This window comes from Grus americana, chromosome 4, assembly GCF_028858705.1.
Source record: "Grus americana isolate bGruAme1 chromosome 4, bGruAme1.mat, whole genome shotgun sequence".
Taxonomy (NCBI): Eukaryota; Metazoa; Chordata; class Aves; order Gruiformes; family Gruidae; genus Grus; species Grus americana.
The window spans coordinates 7204287-7227888 of record NC_072855.1 but is presented as its reverse complement, the minus strand read 5'-3'; the positions used below and the strand labels follow the sequence as shown (position 1 = coordinate 7227888).

At 45.2% G+C, this 23602-nt stretch overlaps 1 protein-coding gene across 5 annotated transcripts in view; it reads right to left on the bottom strand.

Annotated features, from left to right (window-relative positions):
* Positions 1–2867: 2867 nt before the first annotated feature.
* Positions 2868–23602, bottom strand: part of FGFRL1 (fibroblast growth factor receptor like 1) — a 186149-nt gene continuing 165414 nt past the window's right edge. For 4 of the 5 annotated variants that reach the window (XM_054824854.1, XM_054824852.1, XM_054824855.1 and 1 more), the window contains exons 4-7: positions 21435–21515; positions 15888–16172; positions 11584–11937; positions 2869–8380 (exon numbers count right to left, since the gene is read on the bottom strand). In XM_054824854.1, the coding sequence (XP_054680829.1) occupies positions 7971–8380; positions 11584–11937; positions 15888–16172; positions 21435–21515 (1130 nt within the window). In that variant the 3' untranslated portion in view covers positions 2869–7970. Of the gene's footprint in view, positions 8381–11583; positions 11938–15887; positions 16173–21434; positions 21516–23602 lie in introns of all 5 variants that reach the window. The other variant, XM_054824856.1, reaches the window with a different exon arrangement.

The following is a 23602-nucleotide window of genomic DNA, read 5'->3' as shown; positions in this document are numbered from 1 at the left end:
ACTTCTTTTTCCTTCCTTTTGAATAAACACACCGCAGGGTCTGGGAAGACGTGTGCCAAGAGCATTACGGAGCGCAGCAACAGACGAACAAAGCGCGGCAAAAGCACAATCCTAATCATAACAGAGCGAGCAAGTATTGTTACAAATGTTCCCTTTAGTATGGAAATGAGCCAGGGGTAATAAAAACACCATAAAAATGTCAAAATGACCGATCACCATGAAGCACTGGCCTTTTTATAACCAAAACTTGCAATGAACTTAAGAAAATTCCTGTGTTAAGAGAAATGCCATTTTTACTTAACTTTATTGTTCGACTTATCCTCACTTCGCTGCACAGTTAAATGTTTGCAGAAGAGAACAACTTCAGAAGGGCATCAGTCAAGATCTGATTGATATTAAATGGCATTTGAGCAGGACGGTGGGCTCTGGATGGAAACAAACTCTTAACCAGGGCATTACCATTAACACTGCTACTGCCTCTTTATGAGAATACGGGGCATATTTAGGTACTAATTGTTTGAACAGCCAGCAATAAAACATAATGCTTAATGACATACAAATGAAGAGCTGTGTAACTCATGTAATTCCATCAGAAAACGCTCAGGAACAGCAGCTTGACTATTTAATTACTCAAATCAAAGGAAAAAAGGCATTTTGAAGTCTGGTCTAAAGTGTTATTTATTACTCCTCTCACTAAAGCACAGATCAGCTCCGACAGAAATAGCACTCGGACTGGATTTGGTTAGCGAAAATGGGAAAAAAAAGAATATTCATTGCTTTGCTGATGTCCACGTATATTGGGGGATATGTTAAATCCTAATTACAACAGACTGGCAGAAAGGAGAAGAAAAAAGAATCAAAAAGTGTTAAAGCTCAAATAAGGACAAATAAAGGTCATAGCTCCATGTGTTGCTCTCAGAGACCTGAAGCTGGTAAACACACAGAAAGGTGCCTGAGCTAAACACAAAATGTAAAATGGGCATCCTCTTTTTCCAGACTCCATTCTATGCATAGACATTATGTACGTGCCACTTAACAGTCAATGCAACACCAGTATTTTAAATATGGTTTTAACAGCCATTGCTTCCTATCTTCAACTACAATAATCCACATTTTTGGTGAGGGGTTTTTTTTGACATTTGTAGTAAACTTTTAAAAGCTGAGGATTTTGGCCCAAGAAATGCTTTACTAGTATGATAAGGTCAAGAGAAAGTCTGAAATACCTGCAGCTTCCTACTTATTAGCATTTTCTGGCAGATCCGGAATGCAGAACCAATCTGGCAGGTGGCCTGGGTGCATCCCAGCACATCCAGATGACAGACCCTAACCCTGGCCAGTACCTTCCTGCCTCATTTCTTTCTCTGTGAAATTCTTGCTGAGATCTATAGGTGAAACCCACTCCATAAAGCTAGGCATTTTCTTGACTATGCCCCTCACTACATCCATCAATCCACAAACAGAGAAGCGCACATGGGTGCCCTCTCTGTGGGTCTAACACCCACTGGGATCCCGTGCGTGTAGGAGACCTGCAGGGACACTTTGGCCAAACTGTACAACCCAACATACAACCCCTCATGTCCAAGTGAGTGTGCCAGAGGAAGCTGTGTCCAGCCCAGGACAAGGGCAGCGCAGGATCCTGGCCGGGTCCCATACATGGAAAAAAAGGGGATTATAAAAGATGGTTATATGAGTTATGAGTTTAAGCAACTGAGCAGGTCGTTAACCACATGTGTCTGCATTCAAATTCTCATGTAAATCCTTCATGACACTGACTGCAGTGAATCCAGTAAGACTTTCTAAAATGCCGATAGCGTAGAGGAGCAGGGGGTGTGTATGCAAAGGGCTACGCTGCTGTTTACACAAGGGGTTTCTCGCAGACGCAATAAATGTCGATGCACAGCTCCAGTTTATATAAATAATGCCATTACTGCAGTAATAAGCTGGAAAGTGCTGAGATCACATACTTACAGTCTGGAGGCAAGCAGTGCCGGGTGTGCAGCCTGAGCGAGGCTGCCACGTGCCAAATGTTGCCGTAAGGTCTGTGGTGCGTGTGTGCAGCGCAGCTGGGTGCAGGGGACCTGGGTTTGCATCTCCTTTTCTCTGCAGCTTGACTACACTTCTTTAGGGCTAGAAGGGACCACTGGACAACCCCATCTGGACTAAGTGTGCCCCTTTATCCTAATAACATTCCCAATATCTTACATCTGACTGAAACACCCTGTTCACAAAGCACCCAGCCTTGTTTTGAAGATTTTGAGAGATGCAGTGTCTACCTCTTCCTTTGATAGCTCCTTCCAAAATGTGTGCATTTCCCATTTAAAAGTGTCTGGCTTTATGCGCTGGCTATTAACTCCTGTCACATCTTTCTCTGTCAGAGGCCAGCCAGAACAAAGATGTAAAAACCTTGCAGTGACTCCATGTGTCTGATTGATTTCCCAATGGACATCGCAGGGATTTTTTTCCCCACTGGCATCTGCAAGAGCTGGACCGGGCGCCGTATGTGGAATAATCATCGACTTCGGGGTGTTAGGAGTCCTGGGCACACAAAGCTTACCCCACGTAGGCAGAGGTGATGCCCAGATTGGAAAGCCATGATAAATTCCCCATTAACCTTTGACCACCTCCCAGTTTTTGCTCACTGCTACATGTCCCCCAGGGCTTTATTCCAATATTTCAAACCTCTGAAGAGTTTCAGACAGCCACAGAAATGGAGCTGACAGAGAATTATTTCTTCTTTCCCACCCCAAGTGTGCAATTTCTTCACAGGGGTCTTTGGGTCCAAGGTCCAGGTCAGGTCAAGATGAAGTTTGGGTGAGGGCCAACTTTTCTGAACTTAAAAGTGTCACAGCTTGGAAGTTTGCTGCCTCTGGGGTGAGTAGAGAGACACTCACACATTCGCCTCGAAGGGGCGGAGGTGCTGGGCTTGGCCCTGAAATCCTTGCTCCACTCCAGGCACCGGAGTTTGGCAATCAGCTCCAGGGACCCCAAAATTTCCTCTTGCTAATTGCAGTTTGGCTCCTGGTGTAACTATGGCATTTGGCTCTAGAGGTGAAGAGAGCAAAAATAGTCCCTACTCACTAAAAACTAGAAAACTTTTCCAAGCCATTAAAAAAATAACGCCTCTGCCGGATTCACAGCACCTACACAAAATATCAGACCAAGCTGCAGTGCAAAGGTAATTTTGCAATATTGTCTGCTTTGTCTTGCCAGCACATATTCCTGATGTATGCAAACACACACACGTGCACACCCTCGTACACACAGACAGCTATCCTTTCCTTCAAAAGATAGTAATTTTACAGAACTCTATCGCCTATTAACACAATTCCAGTCTTTTATTCCTTTCTTTTCTTCTGTAACTTGTATTACACAGCCACAGCCACACACACACGCGCTCTTCCATCCTGCCTCGTTTTGATGTATTCAGTTACCTTGTTTGCCACTGATTGAAAATCACATGACACTTTTTATTTTAAATGTCTGATAAAAGTTTTCAGTTTGAAAGGGACCGACCATACAATTATTGTCTATACAGAGTTTAAAAATGCCACACACAAACTGGCATGTAAGGCCATGTCTGATGCAAATAAAATAAACAAAGCTGGTGAGTTTGAAGGCTAAAATTCCTTTGATCTTTGAAGCCCCATGGCTTTAAAAGTACAAATGCCTTCTGTATGACAGCCTGGCATGTACATCTATATGCCTATATATATATGCATACTTATATATAACATAAAAATCTTCTGTGTTCAAAATAGGGTCAGTAGCTAATTGCAAGACTATGGTTTTCTTTTCAAACACCCTCTGTTCAAGAATGCAGATAAGTCCAAATCTTGTCCCACTGAAGAAAAGCAAATTCAAACATAAGCAGTACCTGACTGAATTTATTTAGACTAAGGAAGACTTTGCAGTACATGCAAGGCACAGTCAAGCCCTAAAAATAAATGGTGTGCAGTAGGGCATGGGGCAGAGTGACTCCTAAAAGCACTTACAGATACCCTGTGGAGGCAAAACAACTCCTCAAAACACCCACCCAGGCATGGCAAGCCAGCACAAGGCCCAGACAATATGTACAGACCCACTTAAACAGGGCATAAGATGATACTTTCCTAGGGGGAAATTTCACACCAGTTTGGGTGCTCAGCAGGAGATGCTGAAGAGGGAGCTGACACCCAAGGCAGGATGAGCACCCTGAGCTTTCTGCAAATCAAGACTTTTATAGCATCTCACATGGCGCATCCAAAACCAGAGCTGTCTTCTCAGTGCCGCGGCTGAGCTGCAGCTGCACTCGGCCATTGCATAGTCCATGCTGGGTGGTTTTACTGCAGTGTTTACCTTTGGAAATCTCTCTATCAGCATCACTAGAGATTTATGTCTAAAGGCAGGAGCTTTAAAGGGCAGGAAGAAGCCATTCCTTCTGCATATCTGGCTATACGTAAAGTTTTTGATTGCATGATACAACACTATGGAGCTGGATAACGAAGGGTAGAAGGCACTGGTGGAGAGCATTATGTTCAGCGTGGAAGATTGTGCTGTATGGGAAATGCAGGATTACCTCTTTTAACCCACTAATCCTCCCTCAGCAATATAGCTGCCATTTGAAAACATACCATAGGGCAGTCTCTTAGGGTTTGCTTATGGCTGAACCGTACAAAACCAGCGTTCACCTCCACCTTTGAAGCCGGTATCAGTACTGCTGTCACAGCACGTGTTAGAAGTGTCCTCGCGCTGCAGCACTGGCACAGAGAGCAGAGGAGGGCTGCAGGCTTACAGGTGAACCCTGCCCTCTGCCATGCCCCTAGTGCTGCTGGAATGTGCAGGAGCTCGGTACAGGCTCTGGTGCAGTAAGTAGCTTCTCATAGGTATGAGATATGACATGTAGCCCTTAGTATCTCTCATGGAAGCATCCACTTACTGCCTTCTTAAAATAAAGGTGATGCACTTAGTATATAAAGGCTTTTTAGATATTTTTTTTTAATGAAATGACTCAATAAACTACAGCCATTAAGAACTCCTGCCTAAATCATGCCTTATATCTGAACAGAGCCCTCAGTGCTCGTATTTAAGACTCCCTGAAACTGGGAGGATGCATACAAAGATATCCGTGATCTGAATTTTGCTTTTATGGACTTCATAAATTTGTGTTAGCAAAGTGTAGCTGAACCCTCCTCCAAAAAAAAAAAAAAAAAAAAAGATTAGCAATGAGTTCCTGTATTATAACCTCTACAGGATGATCATTGCGAGGGATGGTCTTCCTGTAGAGGTTGTAACATGGATTTCCTACTACAGCATACAGGAAAGCAGCAGAGGAGTGTGCTATGCAGAGCTTTATTGCAACAGTGCCAGTGGTAACCTCCATGCGAGTAGGAAGGTCTCTCTCTTCTACTTCTCCTCCTGCTTCTCCTCCTCCTTCTCCTCCCCTTCCCAGACTTATCAGATGGCTCCAGCCAGCACTGGCACAGTGGGCAGGGATGGAGCCACTGATCCAGGTGGCTAAGGCAAAAAAAGGACTTTTTGGAGCGGCATGTGTTGGTGAAGGAAAGCAGGAGCTTATGTGCTTTGCTGAATCGGGGCCCCATCTCACAGCACTACGGCTGAGCAAACAGGGAACTGTTTGGTTTTGCTGGTGATTCAAACAAGCCAGCAGAAAAATCACCGCAGGTCAACCCTGAGCAAATACCTTCAGAAAAGTTCAGAGAAAAGCAAAGCTTAAAGCAGTGTTTTGTTTCGGGTTAAATGAAGTGTTTCACTTTTAAACAGAGCAGCTGCTTTGCTGAAGAACTCTTTCGCGGAATAGGCTTGAGAAAGAAGTAATTTCAAACTTAAAAATTGGCCTGGTTCAAATTTTCTGTTTTTTTTTACCAGCAAACTTTAAGTGAAACTCAAGTGAACAGCAAACAGTTGCAGCACTGCTGAACCTGCCTTCTTTAGAGAAAATTTTGGCCACTAAAGGATTGGGTGCCTCTCCTTGGCATGCGGCAAAACAAAGGTGGGAACCCTCCTGGAGGGGAGCAGCTCCCCACGTGCTCCTCTTACTGCACCCAACTCACCCTCCACTGGCTCCTTCAGCAGCTGCATTTACAAATGAAGTGTTTCACCTACATTTCATATTTATTTTCTCCCCCTCAAGCACCCTCAGGCCAAAGTTCATTTTACAAGCTCACTAATTATTATCTTGTGATTTACAAAATTTCCTTTAAAAAGGAAATCCACTGCAGGTTTGTGCTTAAAAAACAAATGCAACCTCCTTCCTCCACCCCCCCAAAAAAATGCATAGTGAAACAGATTTCTCTGTGAGCAGAGAGCTTTGCTGCTGAAGATGACAAGGGGTCCATGAGAAGTGATCTGGCCACTGCAGACCCTCACAGTCAGAATCTAAACAGTGGAAAAGGCCGTTTTTTTGATGGAAAGGATGGCACCAGCAGTACATGAGATGGCATTAGCAGATTACACGTGGCTAGTGTGAAAAGAGATACAGACAGATGACCTCCAGGTTAGAAGTACGGTTGGTCACATGCTACATGGAGCATATTCTGAGCATGGCATCTATAGAACCTGAAAAAAAAAATCTTTATTTTCTTTGATCAAAAATACGTATAGAAATGCCTGTTTCAAGGAAAATATCATACATTTTTTCTTGTTTAACAAAATAAATTAAATATACATGACTTCTGTTTAAACTCTATATAGAATTACAAAGGTTTTATATTTGCAATTGATTCATTTCCAGTCCATATAGGTATTTAATATGGTCCTTAATTATTTTCTCTTCTTACTGTTGTTTGAACTGCAATAAGTTGTATCATTTCCAAAACGTTATTTGAGGGGACGGGACAACCACACACAACCTAGGTGAATATTTCCCAAATGCATTTTTTTCCTACAAGATTATTATTTCATTCTCTTTGTTTCTTACTCTTTTTTCTAATATGTTCATGTATTTTGCATTGATGTAGAAAATCCAGTAGCTTGTCACTGTGAGCCATCAAAGTACAGCGTGTTTTGCTTTCTTCATCATCAGCAGTTCAATTATTATTATTATTATTAATTATTATTATTTCTTAAATATAAATATAAAGGTGTTCTGTACAATGTTCCTTTTTCCTTCTTTCCTTTATCCTGGCAGTGGCACTGAGTCCTAGGACCAGGGAGTGGAGCACTTGTGGTTTGATCTGCAGAATCCCCCATGGGAAACACGATGCCTTCAAGTTGCAGAAATCAAACAAACCAGCTCAGCTAGCATTTCAGACCAAACGACCGCGATTGAGAAGCATTCAGCATTTCACATCATGAATAGAAATTCATTTTTCCAGACCCTCTTGCCTTATTTTTTTTTCCCTGGAAGAGGTGAGTTGGTTTGGCACTAAACCTCAGGTACGTTAGAGCTCGAGTCACTCAGAGGGAACAGGCTCTCCGGCATGCTCCTGAGTGGGATAGTCTTGGGGGCTTCCCACCGAAATAAGTGATGTGCAGCAGGCACAGGAACAGCGGTGCCTGTCTGGAAAAGCACCACCTTTGCCTCTTGCTCTTCTTGTTCCTTTTAGCAACACAAGGAAGGAGGTGGTGGTTCATATCCCTGTGTCCTGTCTCACTTGTTGCCACCTTGATTCAAAAATCCGGGAAGGCTCCGCTGTTGGGGATGGCTGCCTCTCTGCTGAGATGTGGAGTTCCTTCATTATTCCTTGGCTACATCCTGATTGCAATAATTAAAAAAAAAAAAAATCTCTTTTCTCTCTCTGTCTTTCTCTATTATATATATATTTATATAGATAGATATAGATATATACACATATATATACACACATACACACACGCATATACAATTATATATATGTATATATATTTAAAATTACATATATAATCTTTTCTGTCTGCTTTGCCTATTGCTGGCAGTGTGAGCTGACTTGAGCAGTCTTTTCTGAGGTACCACGAGGAAAAGCCCAAACGAGCTACTGTACACGGCCGCCCTCTTAGCACTGGTACTGAATGTGCTGGTGCTGATGGACTTTGCCTTCCACGTGCGAGTGGGTGTGAGTGTGGATGTCCGTGTAAATCTTTGGGTACATTTTGGATGCCATGGCCGGGGCGAGTGCAGGCCCTTGGGACAGTAAATGCTGCTGCTGGGCGACATATTCCTCATAGTTTATGGAGGAGATGCAGTCTTTGTCGGGGACCTGGGAGACACAGATCCTGTCCCGGGGCTGCGGCCGGTGTACGGGGGCAGCAGCTGGTGGGGAGCAGGGTTTCTTCTTGGTCTGGCAAAGCCACAAGAGGATCGTCCCAAAAATGAAGACTGCTCCGGCTGGGATGCCGATGATCACGGGCCAGGGAAGGCTGCTGGCCGAGGAAGGGGGCACAGGTGCACTCGGAGGCTTGGGATCTGGACATCACAGCAGGAGAGAGACAGAAAGAGTTAATTAAATGCAGGCAAAGTGAATTCAAAACAGATGTCACACTTGGGCTGGCTTTTGTACAGGCTGTCTGGCAACCCTGCCAGACCAAGTAACAAGGGAGAAATCAAGCCAGCACATGATGTTTGGTAACTGCTTTGCTTTTCAGTGCTCCTGGAAGGACAAACAACTCATTTTCTCTGGTTTAGGGGTCAGGAGGGGAGTCTTTGGGGGATTTTTAAACTCTCTTATCCAAGCTTTAATGGGTATGCTAGAGCCAGCCCAAGAGAGTTTCCTAACACCCTCACTCTGTGATGGAGTGGGCTTCGCTGCCCATATTGGAGGACACAACACGGGACATGTCAGTAATACCTCCGTGTCAGCAGCCCAGAAGGCACAATTGGGGTGTGCAGAGCAACAGCACATTGCCCACTTGCCTCTGTGTCTGCGGGAGCTTTAGACACTCTTTAGTATCCCTGTCTAGCGATACTGGAGCTACTCAGCAATGCTCCGCCATGGCAGGTAGCACGAATGTGGTGTTTTGGAGGTGTTGTCTTGAGTTTCTTGTGTGGCTGGGAAGAAGGGCGAAGGATGGGAAAGAACATAGGTGAGCTGGTGTCTCCTCCTTGGTGTGCAAGCCAATGGGGAACTGAAAGTTCACACGACACTGAAGTGTGTGTTCACGTCCCTATGCTAAATGGGCTCTACCTCCACCAGTCTCTTTGGAGCTGCCATTGGCCTTCCCAGGGCAGCAAACTCAGCTACTGGAGGAGATAAGATGCTTCAGACAGCATCTTTCACACCTACCTCCCCCTTCCCCTCTCTGCTGTTGGCAGCCTGTACATCCCTGGGCAGCCACTTCGGTGTCTCAGCCTGATCTCTTGATTTATAGACCCAAAAGGATTCCTGGGGTAGGATCCTAACTATCAAACTCTCCATCTAGATAGCTACCAGCTGGGATTTCCAAAGCCCTGAAAAATACCTAGGCACAGAATTCAGCTTGCAGGGAGACACTCAAGAAACTTTGAAAACCACAGGTTATCCAGATCACCCAGTATGTTATATTCAAACGTGTATCACTTAATTTTGGAGCCAAACTTCTTTAAGACGCTGATGTCTTTTTCTCTCCTTGACAAATAATCCTACAGCTAGTTTGAAATATTAAATATAAGCCATGTGGTCTCTTTGAAGCCAGAAGGATCTATACTGTTGATGTCAATAGACAAAATTTTGATTCACCAAACCTGGAAATTACAGAATAATTTAGGCTGGAAGGGGACTCTGGAGGTCATCTGGTCTAGCCCCCTGCTCAAAACAAGATGGGATCAGAGAACTGACCCATCGGCTGACTATGAAAACAACAGTCTTCATGTTGGTTGGCAGAAATCCTCTGCTGGGCTGAAATGAAAGTGTTTTCATAATCACCCACGCTGTTCTTCAGAGCTGTCTGTGTCAAATCTGGTAGATTTACAAGCAAAATGGTGTTTTTCTAATTCATGGCCTTGCAACCACATCTTTGCCTCTGAGGGCAAGCTGGGTTCTCCTTCTCCGTCATTGCCAATAACAACAGGCCTGCAGGCTCTGGTTCTGATATGAGGCCTCATTATAGACCCATTTAAATCAATGGAAAGTCTCCCACTGATTTCAGTGTGTGCTGGTTTTGGCTGGGATAGAGTTAATTTTCTTCACAGTAGCTGGTACGGGGCTGTGTTTTGGATTTGTGCTGAAAACAGTGTTGATAACACAGGGATGTTCTCATTACTGCTGAGCAGTGCTTACACAGAGCCAAGGGCTTTTCTGCTCCTCACCCCACCCCACCAGTGAGTAGCTGGGGGTGCACAAGGAGTTGGGAGGGGACACAGCCAGGACAGCTGACCCCAATGACCATATTCCATACCATATGATGTCATGCTCAGCATATAAAGCTGGGGGAAGAAGAAGGAAGGTGGGAATGTTCAGAGTGATGGCGTTTATCCTCTCAGGTAACCGTTACACATGATGGAGCCCTGCTTTCCTGGAGATGGCTGAACACCTGCCTGCCCATGGGAAGTGGGGAATGAATTCCTTGTCTTGCTTTGGTTGCGTGTACAGCTTTTGCTTTACCTATTAAACTGTCTTTATCTCATCCCATGAGTTTTGCACTTTTACTTGTCTGGTTCTTTCCCCCATCCCGCTGTGGGGGAGTGAGCGAGCGGCTGCGTGGGGCTTAGCTGCCGGCTGGGGTTAAACCACGACACAGTGGGAGCTGGATCAGACTCTCATAGTTCAGAAACTCTCAGAGGCTTTGAGCTATATCCCACCCATGCAGCCTTTTCCTTGGGATTGACAGGCTTTCTAGTTGGAGTTTAGTCCTAAATCTAAGGGATGCAGAAGATGACTCCAAGAGCATTCTCTTACTTGGCAACCTGCTGTCAGTATCTAATTCTGGCTTTAAAACTGAAAGAGAGTAGATTTAGATTAGATATAAGGAAGAAATTCTTTACTGTGAGTATGGTGAGGCACTGGACAAATGACAAAGCGAGGACCGTGTGCCTCAAACACACTCAATACAGCCTCAGTTCGATGTGGCCACCAGCTCTGAGGCCTGGGGAGAGAAGGAAGCAGCTGCGAGTTTGGTACAAGGGTCCCCAGGGGATAATTGGGTAAGAATTTAACTATTCAATCATTCTCTTTTTCACACTCATTCTTTTCCTTTCCTTGTGACCGGGACAGTTTTCCTTCTTTTCTCATTTTATGGGCCTGTATCATTGTTTCCTTTTACCAGTAAAAGCAATATAAATAACAGCAAGAGAAAGGCGAAATGTAAGGGAATGGGGTTGCAAACTGTGTGGCTATTCAGTTCTCCTCTCACATCCTGCACCCTATCACTGAAGTCACATAGTGCCTGCAACTGTAGTATCCTTTCCCAAGCCCCTCTTCCATACAGGAGCAGATCATTCATTTTATTTCACTTTGATGGAATTATTATTCCCCATGAAGGCAGGAAAGGAAACATCATCAAGAGGATTTCAGCAGGGGCTGATTTAAATCAGGGTTGATTTAGTCCCTCATTCATTCTTATCAGAACTGGGCTAGCCTAAATCAGCACAGCATCACAGAGGGCCATGGAGCCCAAAGGGCATCAGTAGTTGTGTTAATAAATGCCATGATACAGACTATTGGTTCAGATGGGGGGAAAAAAGGCGTAACTCACCTGGCAGGACTGTGAGAAAAGCACTGCGAAAGCTGTAGCCCATGGTATTTGCCCCTAGGCAAATGTACATCCCTGCATCCTCTTCCTTGGCTCGAGTAATCATCAGTTTGTTCAGGTAGGAGCCATCGGGACGGGACCAGACCTCCCCCGTGGGCAGCACAACAAACTTCTGTCCCCCAACGTCGATGGTTGAGTTGTACTTGCTCTCTGTGCCATACTCCACCCTTTTCAGCCACTGGATGACGGGTTTGACATCGCTGCGGACTTTGCACTGGAAGGACGTGGTCCCACCGTAGTCTACCGTCGTGTTGACGGGGTGCGTCCCTGTCAGGATGGGCTTGGACCTCGTCCTCTCTGCACAAAAACACAGGGAGCCCCATGGAAAGAGATGTTTGTCAATTGCATTAACTTGTGATTGCAGAAACATAGGAAAAAGGCGTAGGAGGGATGCAAAAAAATTGTCTAGACCAACTCCCTGCCCCAAGGCAGGCTGAGATTTCTGCAACCTCTCCTGATAAAAATTTGCCCAGCCTCTGCCAAAGCCTCATAAGATAGATACTCTTCAGTCTCTCCAGACATCTCCTCCATTGCCTGAGGTTTAGCAAGTCTTTTCTCATGCTCAACCTGAATCTTCCTGTTTCTAACAAGGAAGTTACTTACTCTATCTGCATCAGACCTGGAGAAAAGTTTGCTCTCCCTTCAGCCCTCTCTTCTGTACACTGAACAACCCTCCTAACTGCTAAGCAAACAGGGTTCTAAGAATCTCCTATAGAAGGTTTTTCTGTCTTTTCTGTGTTTCTGCTCTCTCAGGTCATTCATGAAGCATTTATATTTGGGTACCCAGTTTGTGGTGGCATTACTTGACACCACACAAGTCAGACCTGACCTTTCTGCTCCTTGGCAAGTATTTTAAGTCCAGTTTGGACTGCTGAATTTCCCCAGTCCCTTGCTGTACGCTGCAGCTATGAGATGACAAAAGGGGCCATCCTTCCTTGCACTCCCACTAAACCCCGTGTCTCGGGGACCATATGCCAGACTAACAGGATCTTAATGATGTACCTTGACCTACAGGATCAGAGGCTGCAGTGATTTTCCTGATTCTTGACCAGAGGAAGACAAATGGCCTGAGAGTAGTTAAGAAGGCCAAAACCCATTTCAGGATTAAATTGGGGCAGCAGTACAGGTCTGAACACAAATGAAGTGGATTATTTCATTGTAAATGCTCACTTGATACTGACTCTGATAATGTCTTATCAATGTTTATAAATATCTAAAAGAGAGTGTAAAGAAGACGAAGCCAGGCTTTTTTCAGTGGTGTCCAGTGACAGGACCAGAGGCAATGGGCACAAACTGAAACATGGGAGGTTCCTTCTGAACATCAGGAAACACTTTTTGACTGTGAGGGTGACCCAGAACTGGCGCAGGTTGCTCAGAGATCATGGAGTCTCCATTCTTGGTGATATTCAAAAGCTGCCTGGACATGATCCTGGCCAACCAGCTCTAGGTGGTCCTACTTGAGCAAGGAGGATTGGACCAGATAACCTCCAGCCATTCTGTGATGCTATGTGTCTTACCACCATGTCTGGTAGAGTGTAATTTACAGGTGAATATGACACAACCTTGTGTATTCTCAGATCCAACCTCATTTTTTTACCAGATTATTTACAAGTACATATATATTGACAGTCCACACTAGAACCACCATGTCTACCCTGTCTGAGGACAGTGAGGGGGGATAAGAGATGTTCCTTCTCCTTTTGGTCTTCCCAGATGTTCCCTAAGGACAGACAAAATTGGATGGCAAAAGCTCCCCGCCGAGACTAATGGCAGCGAGGGCAGGCTGTGGATATTGTCTCATCTGTTGTATGGGAGTCCTTCAGGACATACCTGTCATTTCTGTTGCTGGGCCTGGTAGATGCCCACAGGGACCAAACTCTACTGGAAGCCATCCCATGCCATGTCATCCACTGCTGGGGGAGCTGAGACCACAGGCACTACAGGTGAGGAAGATCTTCACTTCATCCTCATCCCACTACTTTTATTATTCCTTTCTTCAGTCTAATGGTTCCCACACTCACTATGGACAAAGTTTTGTGGAGGAAGAGCCCAGAAGCCTTTTGTTTTTCAAATAACAAAATCTTTCAAATAACGAAACCAAATAACAATCTTTCTCACAAAATTTTTGCCTCAGTTCTCAGCTGATGAAGGAAACAAGATGGTAAGAAAAGAAATCAAACAGGAGGGGTTCACAAGACCATCCTTTCCAGCATGATTGTAAGCCTTAGGTTGTGTCAACACCACACAAAGTTAAAGGAAAAATATTTCCCCCATTCTGAGGAATATTTGGACTTTTTTTTAGTGCTAGCATCAGAGAAATCAGTCACAGTTTCCAGACAAGGAGGTACTGCAAACCTCTATCCTAGGCACAGAGAGAAATTATGGTATCACTGTGGGTGGTAACTGCTGGCAATCATGAACTGCTTTTGATGGCAAACACTGTTGGATTGAGGATGTAACAAATCAGCTCCCACCAGCACTGGCTTTGGGGTGAAAGGGAGGAACAATGGACCCTCTTTCAAAAACTCAGGATACTTTCAATAATGAAGGCTCTAAAGATGTGCTTGGGAAACAAAAATACCACAGTGGTCTCTATAGGCTTTGCCTTGTGACTACAAGCAGGAATCACAGCTGGGGAGACTGAGACTCAGATAAGCAGGACAGATTCAGGAGTGGAGGCTCAGTGGGGAAAAAAAAAAGGAGGAAATTGAATAAAACCTGAAATGCTCCACAGAATGATGTTAAAAATAGAAAGACATCTGAAAACTGCTTAATGCCCTTATCTCCTTGACTCTGGTTCCAGCTTTGGTTATTGTTTTCACTCCTAGCCAGCAAAAGCTAATGAAAACAAAGGTTACATACATCTTTAAGTTGATAAAAACCAAGATAAACAGGGACACAGAAAGGGGTTTGTTCCTGGTGCTGTCTGGTTTTGATGAAGTGAAAATGCCACAGCTGCCATTAGGATGGGGCTTGATTCATTTCCCTGTCTCTGCTCCTGGTTTTAGTGTAAACACATGTTTTTACTGTCTCCACACAGCTGCATCTTTATCAATCCCAGATGTCCAGCAGGTTTGTGCCTTTGGAGCCCAACAGAGCTCCCCACATGTGCTTTTAATTCCTGTGATTCTAGAGAAAGGACTTATCAGAGAACAGATCTTTACCTTTAAGAACAATCTTTCACACTGGGATAAACTTTCTCATGCTAAAATGTATGCACAGACAGACAAACAACATGCTTTCCATGTGGCTGGAAATAGCCCTCTATGCTCCCGCTCCTCATTAATAAAGGCTATTCAGTCTTCCCTCCACTTAGCTCATCTTCTCCACTTTCTTCAGTTGGCTGCTCTGTAATCATTTCCATGACAACTTATGATGATGCCATAGACAAAGCATGATGATTTAAGAATAAGAGCTCTTCTCTGGTAGACTTAGGTAGGATTTGGGTATAATTATCTTCAGTAATAATAGGGGAAACAGGAGATTAGAGACCAAGAATCAGAATAGTTAGACAGTAAGAAGAGCAATTTACCCCATCACAATGCTGGGTAATCCCCCCCCCCAGCTCATCTTCTAAGGGCTGAATCTTTAAAGCTATGCAGGGATCTAAAGATATAGACAGGACCCTAGTGGGATTTTTTAATTTTTTTTTAGTACCCCATTTGTACCCACCTGAACCTGCAGATGTCTATATGTTTTTTTTAAAATCTGGCCCTAAAGCCTTGTCTGGCTAATCTAGTCATAAGATTTTCTGCTAATTCCCTTGGGAAACTTCTCTAATGAAGTAGGCCTCCTATTACAGCTATCTACACTAAATTTTCAATTGATTGGTTTCACCCTATTACCACTCTGACAGAGTAACCTGGGCCATTCTAAATATTTCCACCCCTCCTCTATGGTACATGAAAGGGCTTTCTCAGCTAGTGCTCAATCTGTCCTTGAATTGACTTGGTAGTGTAAGACTTAACTGGGCAATGGTGAACTTTTACCACGCAGGTGCACTTAGAGATGACTGTTTCCCAAGTATCTCTTCTCATTTCATCTACTAAATTGTATTGTTGCTACAGGGGTTAGGTTTATTCTACAGTTTCAGTAATGGTTTCTCTGTCTCTGCTGATGTTTTTAACATTTCCCAATTTCTGTGTCCAGCTATTGGCACTTCACAGTTGCCATCACGCTCTCTTTACTCAGCCAGCCCCCTTCCCAAAGCTCCCTCTCTGCCTTTCCACCCCAGATGCTGCACTTACGGATTACTTCAACTTTGTATGTCGCGTTGATTTCTCCAACTTTGTTAAACACTCGGCAGGTGTATTTCCCACTATCCTCTGGCTTCAGGTTCTTCAGGTTCAGCGTCCACTTCTTCTTCTTGTTCTCCCCAATCTCTTGGGGCGTGAGGGGCTTGTTGTCCTTCAGCCACGTGATGTCAGGCCGTGGGTTCCCGCTGGCCACGCACTTCAGGCGGATGGAGCTGCCGACAGGACGGGCGATCACTCTCCGTCTCATTTTGGCAGGCTGTGTGAACCTGGGGCGGGCTGCAAAAGGCATAAAAAATTGACTGTGGTGAGCAAAGGGCATGCAAAGACGGATACCGCTGTCAAGTGTTGGGGCCAAATTTGCTTGAGAGGCACCCGGCAGCCCCATACATACTTTCTCTCACGCCAGCTCAGACTGATTTCCTTAGATAGGAGGCACTATCCAGCCTGATGCATTGGAATGTCTACTGGACTGTATGGCCACCGCATTAGCCTTCTGCATAGCACAGCCCTGGCATTTCTCAGTGTCTGTAATGCAACTGCGCCAGACCATCTCATGAAATAATACCCAAATCACGCTAGTGCAGCTGAAGGCAAAATGCGGCCCCATAATCACATTGTAATTGTTACCATATTCCATGCCACGAATGCAAACCCTGAGCCAAGACCAAAGGAAAAACCTCAGACTCCTGTCAGGCTGACCATTTTCTCAATCTTTTGCTGGTCACTTGAAGCTTCATTTTCTGAAGATGTATTTTGCCCCTTAGTTCTCGCTGGCTTCAGTGGGACTTGAGAAGGGTCAATATCTTTTCAATATGTAGCAAAGTCTTAGAAGCATGCCAGACTTTGGTACGTTGATCAGAACTGAAATGTATGTGATTCATCCGACGTTAATTTATGAAGCATTCACGTTGAAAGACCCAAAGAAGCAAACGAATAAATGGAAAGACTCAATAAAAAAACCTTTGACTTTGTTCCTAGAAGATACTCCATGCCAGTTCATCCCAAAAATGGAGAAGCTGAAGCAACAACTACTGGTGGACAGAATCATGGGTTAAGATAGTCATCCTATCTTAGCAGGGAAATCACCAATATTTCTAAAGGTAGTGACAAGAACGCTAGAGAAATGCAAGGTCCTCACCTGGCAAAATCTGGAATTTATACGCTCTACTGCACCTAACTTTAAATCAGATTATGTCAGAATTCCAGAGGTGGCTACCTGGTAGTTTTACTGACATTGCAGAGGGTCTTCCTGTAAAGTCATGAGTTGGTGTAACTAATCAATAGAAAGAAAAAGATCTTTGCAAAAACTTTTAAGAAAGTTGAAACAATAGAACATGATCTGTTGCAAGGGAAAAGCTTGCTTAATAGTATCCTGTAATGAAGAATTCAAAAGAAATTACAAATTTCTCACAGTTACTTTCATTATGCAATGCCAGTCCAGGAGCACTTCTAACTGCAGCCTCCTGCTGAGATTAACACCACTTCTGACTCCCACTTGCCTCTCTCCCCCTACATCCAAAACACTCCTGCCAAATATACCTCTCTCCTTTTTTTTTTTTTTTTTTTTTAATTTTGGCAAAGCCAGTTTCTCTTCTGAGTCCATTCAGCATTTCCACAACAGGTTTCTCCCTGCTTTTAAACCCTGTTTCTTGCTTGCCATGATCTTACTCTTCAGCCCAAAGGGCAGTCACCCTGCATTTTTGCACTCCCCTGGTAAATCCTCCCTGATCCTTTTCTTGGGAAATAAGAGAAATCGGTAATGAGTGACCTGCTCTGTGGCATATTGGGTTGAATTATGCCCATCGGCCGCTGACCTTCACCAATGGCAACTGGAGAGCCACAACCTCAGGAGCACATAACACACCAAAGCAAGCTGAGAAGGTTGTGCTTCAGTTATGAGGGAAGTTTGCTACAGGGCAGCATGGTGGGACTCCCTGCTACAGAGCCAGTCCTGCTGCCCAGGGCTGAGGGCCAGAAGCTCTGGGATGTGCATTATAGCAGATCTTTGCTGGGTGGAGGAGGCTGGTCTGCAGCCTCCTCTCACCAAGCACTGGGGAATGGCAGCCGTTGCCCTCTGAACATATGCCTTAGTTCTCACCCCCCTGCAGCCTTGCCCAACATCCCTCCCTCTCGGAAGAAGACACCCTTTGGCATACCCCTCTCTTCAGAGTCCTTTTCTGTAGGGGAAACCATCTGCCTCCGCAGCCTTTCCTTGCCCCCTTGGCTGTCACTTTGGGTCCCAGCCATTTCATGTTATTTCAAACGCTTGCTCAGAAATGCTTTACTCTCTGTACAGAGGCTTTCATGTGTAATCTAATGAACCGGAGCAACTCTGGCACTGAAAGTCCTTGCCGTGACAGCTGAGCAGCAAGTGTGACATACTAATCCACTCCACAGGTCCTGGTGCGTAAATTGCTGGGTATTCCCTTGGGGGTCTGCTGCAAGAGGAGGCCCCCTCCCAGCAAAAACAATCACCTTCCCAGAGAGACAATTAACCCCGTCAGAGCCGCACGTTGTGAGCAATGACATGCTGAAGTTTAAGTTTGAGCCAAGGGAGACGTGCTGATAAGGGCTGTCACTGTGGAAATCAAGTGAATGCCTGCAAGGTGCATGGAGAGGTTAAGAACCAGCCATGAAATGGGCCTAAATGGTTATCTTCTAATAAAGCGGTAATTTATTTACTCCGAGACCAGGAACTGCAGGTCCAGATAGGGGTAGATCTTTGCTGGATGGGATTCCTGGGCTGGGACTAACGTATCAGAGAGCAGGTTGGAGACAGGACAGTTCACACTGCCCATGCAGAGTGAATAGCCAAGTGAGTGAGGCTAAGCTCTTGTCTTCCCCTACCTCTTCCCTGCTTCCACAGCAATATTTCAGAAGGACTTGGTGTCCCTGCTCAGTAAGGGTATTGCAAGACAGAAACTCTCTTTCCTCACGAAAAAGCAGGCCTCTAACATTTCTGGCTTTCCTCCCAGTGCGATTCCCATGAATCTGTCTGGAGCTTTGCATTCACCTCTCGTACATTGTTGCCCAGATACACACCGAACTACAGGTAAAGCTAAACTTCTTTGGCTCTTTCTGTCTTTTTTTCTTCTTCTGTTTAAAGAAGGTTAAGTAATTATGTGGTCTCAAAAGCTACTCCAGGCTGCGTGCAATATGCTGAAACCGGATACCATTTACACAGTCCTGAATGTTTCCTTGACAAAAGTCTGAACTGGACAAGTTTAGAAAAGCCAGTTAACAAGAAAGGAGAAAGAGACAGACACGCACACGAGAGACAAAAAGAGACCAAGCAAGCACAAAGGAGAAAGAGGGAGAAGCAGCAGTGTGAGAGGCAGAAAAAGTCTCTTTGGAGCTGGTGCTAATAAATGTCTGCCCCAAATCTGTACCATTTACAGAAGTTTTGCTTGTTGGAGTGCCAGCAAAGGCCATCACAAAGTGCCTCTGTGTTATTTATACTTCACATGCTTGTTCTCCTCCACATCACTTGGCGTTTGCTTCATAAACATGAACCGCCCATTTGTACAGTATAAATTATGCCACACACAAGAGCAAGGGAAAACACAAGTGGATGGGGACAAGGAGACAGTGTTGTGTATGGGTTCCTTGCTGAAATGCTGTTTACCATGAAGATTTATTCAAGCTAATGAAAATTAAATGAAACAGAAGGCTGCTGGCACAAAGACTTGGGAAGGAATTCAGCAGTCTCCTCTCCCCACAGGACACCTTGAGGTGCATGGATTAGTCCCAGAGGCTCCTGTCAGGTGTTGCTCTTACAAACTGAGGTGTTCAGCTAAAAGATGTAGGCTGCTGCCATCCGCCACGTTTGCCTCCACATAGTGACGGTCAGTGGGGGCAGGAGCTTTCCCCAACGATACCACTCCATGATGGTAGCTGGAAAGCAAAGTGGAGGGGTTTTTTTACCATGCTGCTCCTCTCCCACTTCTCTAAGGCCCAGGACTCTGCAAACACAAACTGCTCCTTCACCTATTATCCTCCAGAGACCTGCAGACACACGCACTAACCCTCCCTGCACACCAGCTCACAGCAGCGCTTTGCTGGTGAACACCGCTGGATGGAAAGGGCTTGGGTGGGTGTGTGGCCAGCCCCAGCCATTTCCCTGCTTGGGGAGAGGAGACAGGAGGGAAGGAGGGAAAGGGGAGAAAGCAGAGGTGCAGGAACACTCTGCAGCACAAAGAAGGACTGAGCCAGGGCAGAACAGAGTAAGACACAATCTGATATGAGATTATCAATGACTAATAATTTTAGTAGTGCTTACATCTTTTTCATAATATTATTGCTCTATTGATTGTCATTCACTAGCTCTACCAGGAGCACATCTGCCATGGCATTCAATGTCTGCTTTATCTCCATCAGGGTAATGAAGAGTTGAGAGACGGCAGCTTCCCTTGCTAGCTGCTGAATCCCTCCTGAAGGACTCCTGACATGGAGTTTATCTAAGCTACCCTTTCTCTAGCTCTAAAATGTTCTCATCCTTTTCCAGAATGAGTGGCGTCCTTCCTCTCCCAGAGCAGGCTCAGTCTAAGAGGAATCTGTAATTCAAAGCTATTATGGTACTGCCTCCTCCAGGTGTGGACTGGACTATACCACAGCACACCACATCTCTTGTTTGCCAGCTCCTGCAGTAAACTGGCCTCAGCTCAAGTGGTGGGGACTCATACGGTGAAAGCTTGACAGGTTCCACCCCTACCATTGCTATGAGGTTACTCCCTGGCCACGAATGTGGTACAAAGCCATCTCTGTATTATATTAAAAGGAGGTATGTACTGCAAGAGCAAAATGGAAATGCTGTGCTTCGTCCCTTGAGGTTATAAACTCACATCTCACTCCTGTCGGTAATGGCCAAAAGCTGTTTGGCATCAGCCTGACAACTTATTGTCCTTCAAGGAGTGCTTGGACCAAACTTTGGACCCACAAGTCTTGCGGTGATTCAGAACCTATTCCAAGTGAGATTTTAGCAGTTCCCCAAAGCTCTGCAACAGCATCAAAATCCTATGCTTGAACAGTCCAGGGCTTAGAGAAGTTCATGCAGGTGTCTAAAACAGAGGGTAATTTTAAAAAATACTCAGCTTTGGCCTAATGCTAATTCTCCTGAAGTGAAGTCAGACCTCCCATTTGCCCTCAGTGGGAGCAGTGTTATGTTGGCACTGAAGGCTTTTGGAAATATTGCTGTAAAAGTCAGTATGCCTTTTATAGGGAGTCTATGAAAGCTATAATAGCTGCACATGCAAAAGAAAGTCATTGCCCAGAAAAACAAATGCAAGGGAGAACCATGCTGGGGTATATGGCAGGGGGCCCTAGAGCGGACCATGGACTGCATTTCACAGAAGGACCCTTGGATGGGATCCATTCACACCGACACGTTCAGCTGACGCTCTGTTTATTATTTGACCATCTGTAGGGAGAACTCACTCCAGTCGCTCTGCCTTTCCTTTCCCTCAGCAACTGAGAAATGTGCCGCGTGAACAGCACTGAACCAAGAACCAAGGAAAACCAAAAATATACACTGCTTCTTACCCCATTGCTTCCCAGAATGATCTTCATATTCTCCATTGGAGCCTTCAGGTACCTGGCTATCCTTTCCTGAGCTGGCATCATCTGCAAAGGAAAGGAAAGGGAAGATGTTAAGAAGGTCTCCTGCAGTGCAGCAGTATGATAACAGGAGTTTGCATTTCCAGCTGAAACACACTCAACATACATTTGCATCCACATCCTGGCACTTACAGCCTGGTTAGTTTAATGAACAATTTAGTTTGCTGCTTTATGAGCTTTTCGGCCAGCTACCAAAGCAATGGGAGATTAATCAATGTTTCCATTAATAGCTGACAAAAGCCTCTTTGTTTATGTTTACAGGTTGCTGTTCCCTAGGAGGAGCTGATCTGTTGTACCTTCTATGCAAATAATGGTATAAATCAAAATTACAGCTAATTAAACCTAAGAGGTGTGGGAAGACTTATGTGATCAGTCACACAGAGTAAAAGTAGTGGAATTAGGGCCACTAATTCTCCTTTCAGCTTCCATACAAAATCAGGAAAGCAAGCAGGTCTGGGGTCAAATGAGCCCTCAAGGGATACTGAATGCAAAGCTATGGCTGGAGAAAGCAATATTGAATTGAAAAGCTGTTTGTGCTTTTTGTTATCTTAATTAAGACCACCCATCCACCTGTATCAACAACACGCCACTTTGTCCCTTACCACTCTAGTTGTCTATACCACTACCACAGAGCAGCATCAGGGTCTCAACTCTGTGCCCTGTAGTGCTAGGAGAAATAGAAATCACCGAAAGGTGAAACCCCCACCTCTCCAGCAGTCCCCACCTCAAACTGCGGCTGTGATGTGGCCACCTAGAAGGTGTCCACGAGGGCCGAGGGAGCAGGGGAGTGCTCTGAGCCTCTTTGTGTACCCTGGGCGGTGCTGGTGGCCTCACACCTCTGCAGTGCCCAGATATGAGGTTTTTTCCTCCTCCAGGAACAGCTGACCTCTACTGCACAAGTGCTCAGCTCAGAGCATCCTTCTATAGCAATGCATCCCACCAGGAGGGAAGTCCACCTGAGGGACTTTGGGCACCTACGGGTGACAGCGCAGCAAGGTATGGCTCTTCCAAGGCTACTTCTGAGCTGTACAGGTGGCTCAGCCCCATATGGCAGCTGGATGTGAGGTGAAGATCTTGATCAAGAGCTACTCAGCTCCTAGCTGAAGTGCACTGAAGTGCATGACATTTGATTTTCAGAGATAGGTCAGTGAAGGCTGGGAAAAGTTCACCTCAGTAAGGAACTGCTCTGCAGTGGCATTAAAAAAATAAAAATCAAGAGAAGTGGAAACACCTGACCTAAGGAATGAATCCCTCCACATGTCCAGCTCCTAAAACCCATAAGGAAGAGGTCTCATGAGCAAAAGAGAAGAAATTTCTTGCTGTAATCTCTGCAGCAGAGAGGAAAAACTTAGCATATACATGAGCAGGGCCCCCCCCCCCCCAAATATACAAATAGTAGAGCTTTTTACAGTCATTTCAGAAGCTGGGTTGTGCTTAAACAGTGCTTAGTGAATAAACTTGCGTGCAGTCTTTATGAGAGAAGAATGTGTATTTAACCCCATCCTCACCCCAGTTTCCACTCTTTTGGAAAATCAACCCGTCTCTTCAGCATGGGGCATTTTATGCCGACACATGCTCTGAACTCGTTTGCTGCTGTCCCTTAAGCAGAGAGGTTGCAATGCCATATGGGTTTGTCCCCCCTCGCCCCTGACAGATTTTTCCCTTCTCCTCGTGGTTACTTCAGCACAGTTTCCCTGGAGGTATGTGCAGCTGTCACTTTGAGGGGAAACGAAAACTTTCAGGGCAGCAGCACGCCGTGCTCTTACTTGGGCAGCTCACTCCAGCTGACTGCCCCTTCCCACCTCCCTCTTGCCCTCCATGCATCCCTGGAAACCCAGAGACTTTCCCGGGGGCTCCAGCCAGCTCCCAGCCCAAACCACAGGGGAGCAGCGTGAAACACAGTCACACTCAGGAAACGTCAACTCTTGCACAGTTCTGTGAGTGCAAACATACTGTCCAGACTCTGCCAAGGCTGGCCCGCAGCCTGTGTTACAGAGGAGACGGGTAACCCACGTGCTGCGTTTCACAAATATATTTTTACAGCTTTGGCATGCTGAAAGCAGGGAATACAAATATACCCATTATACGTGATG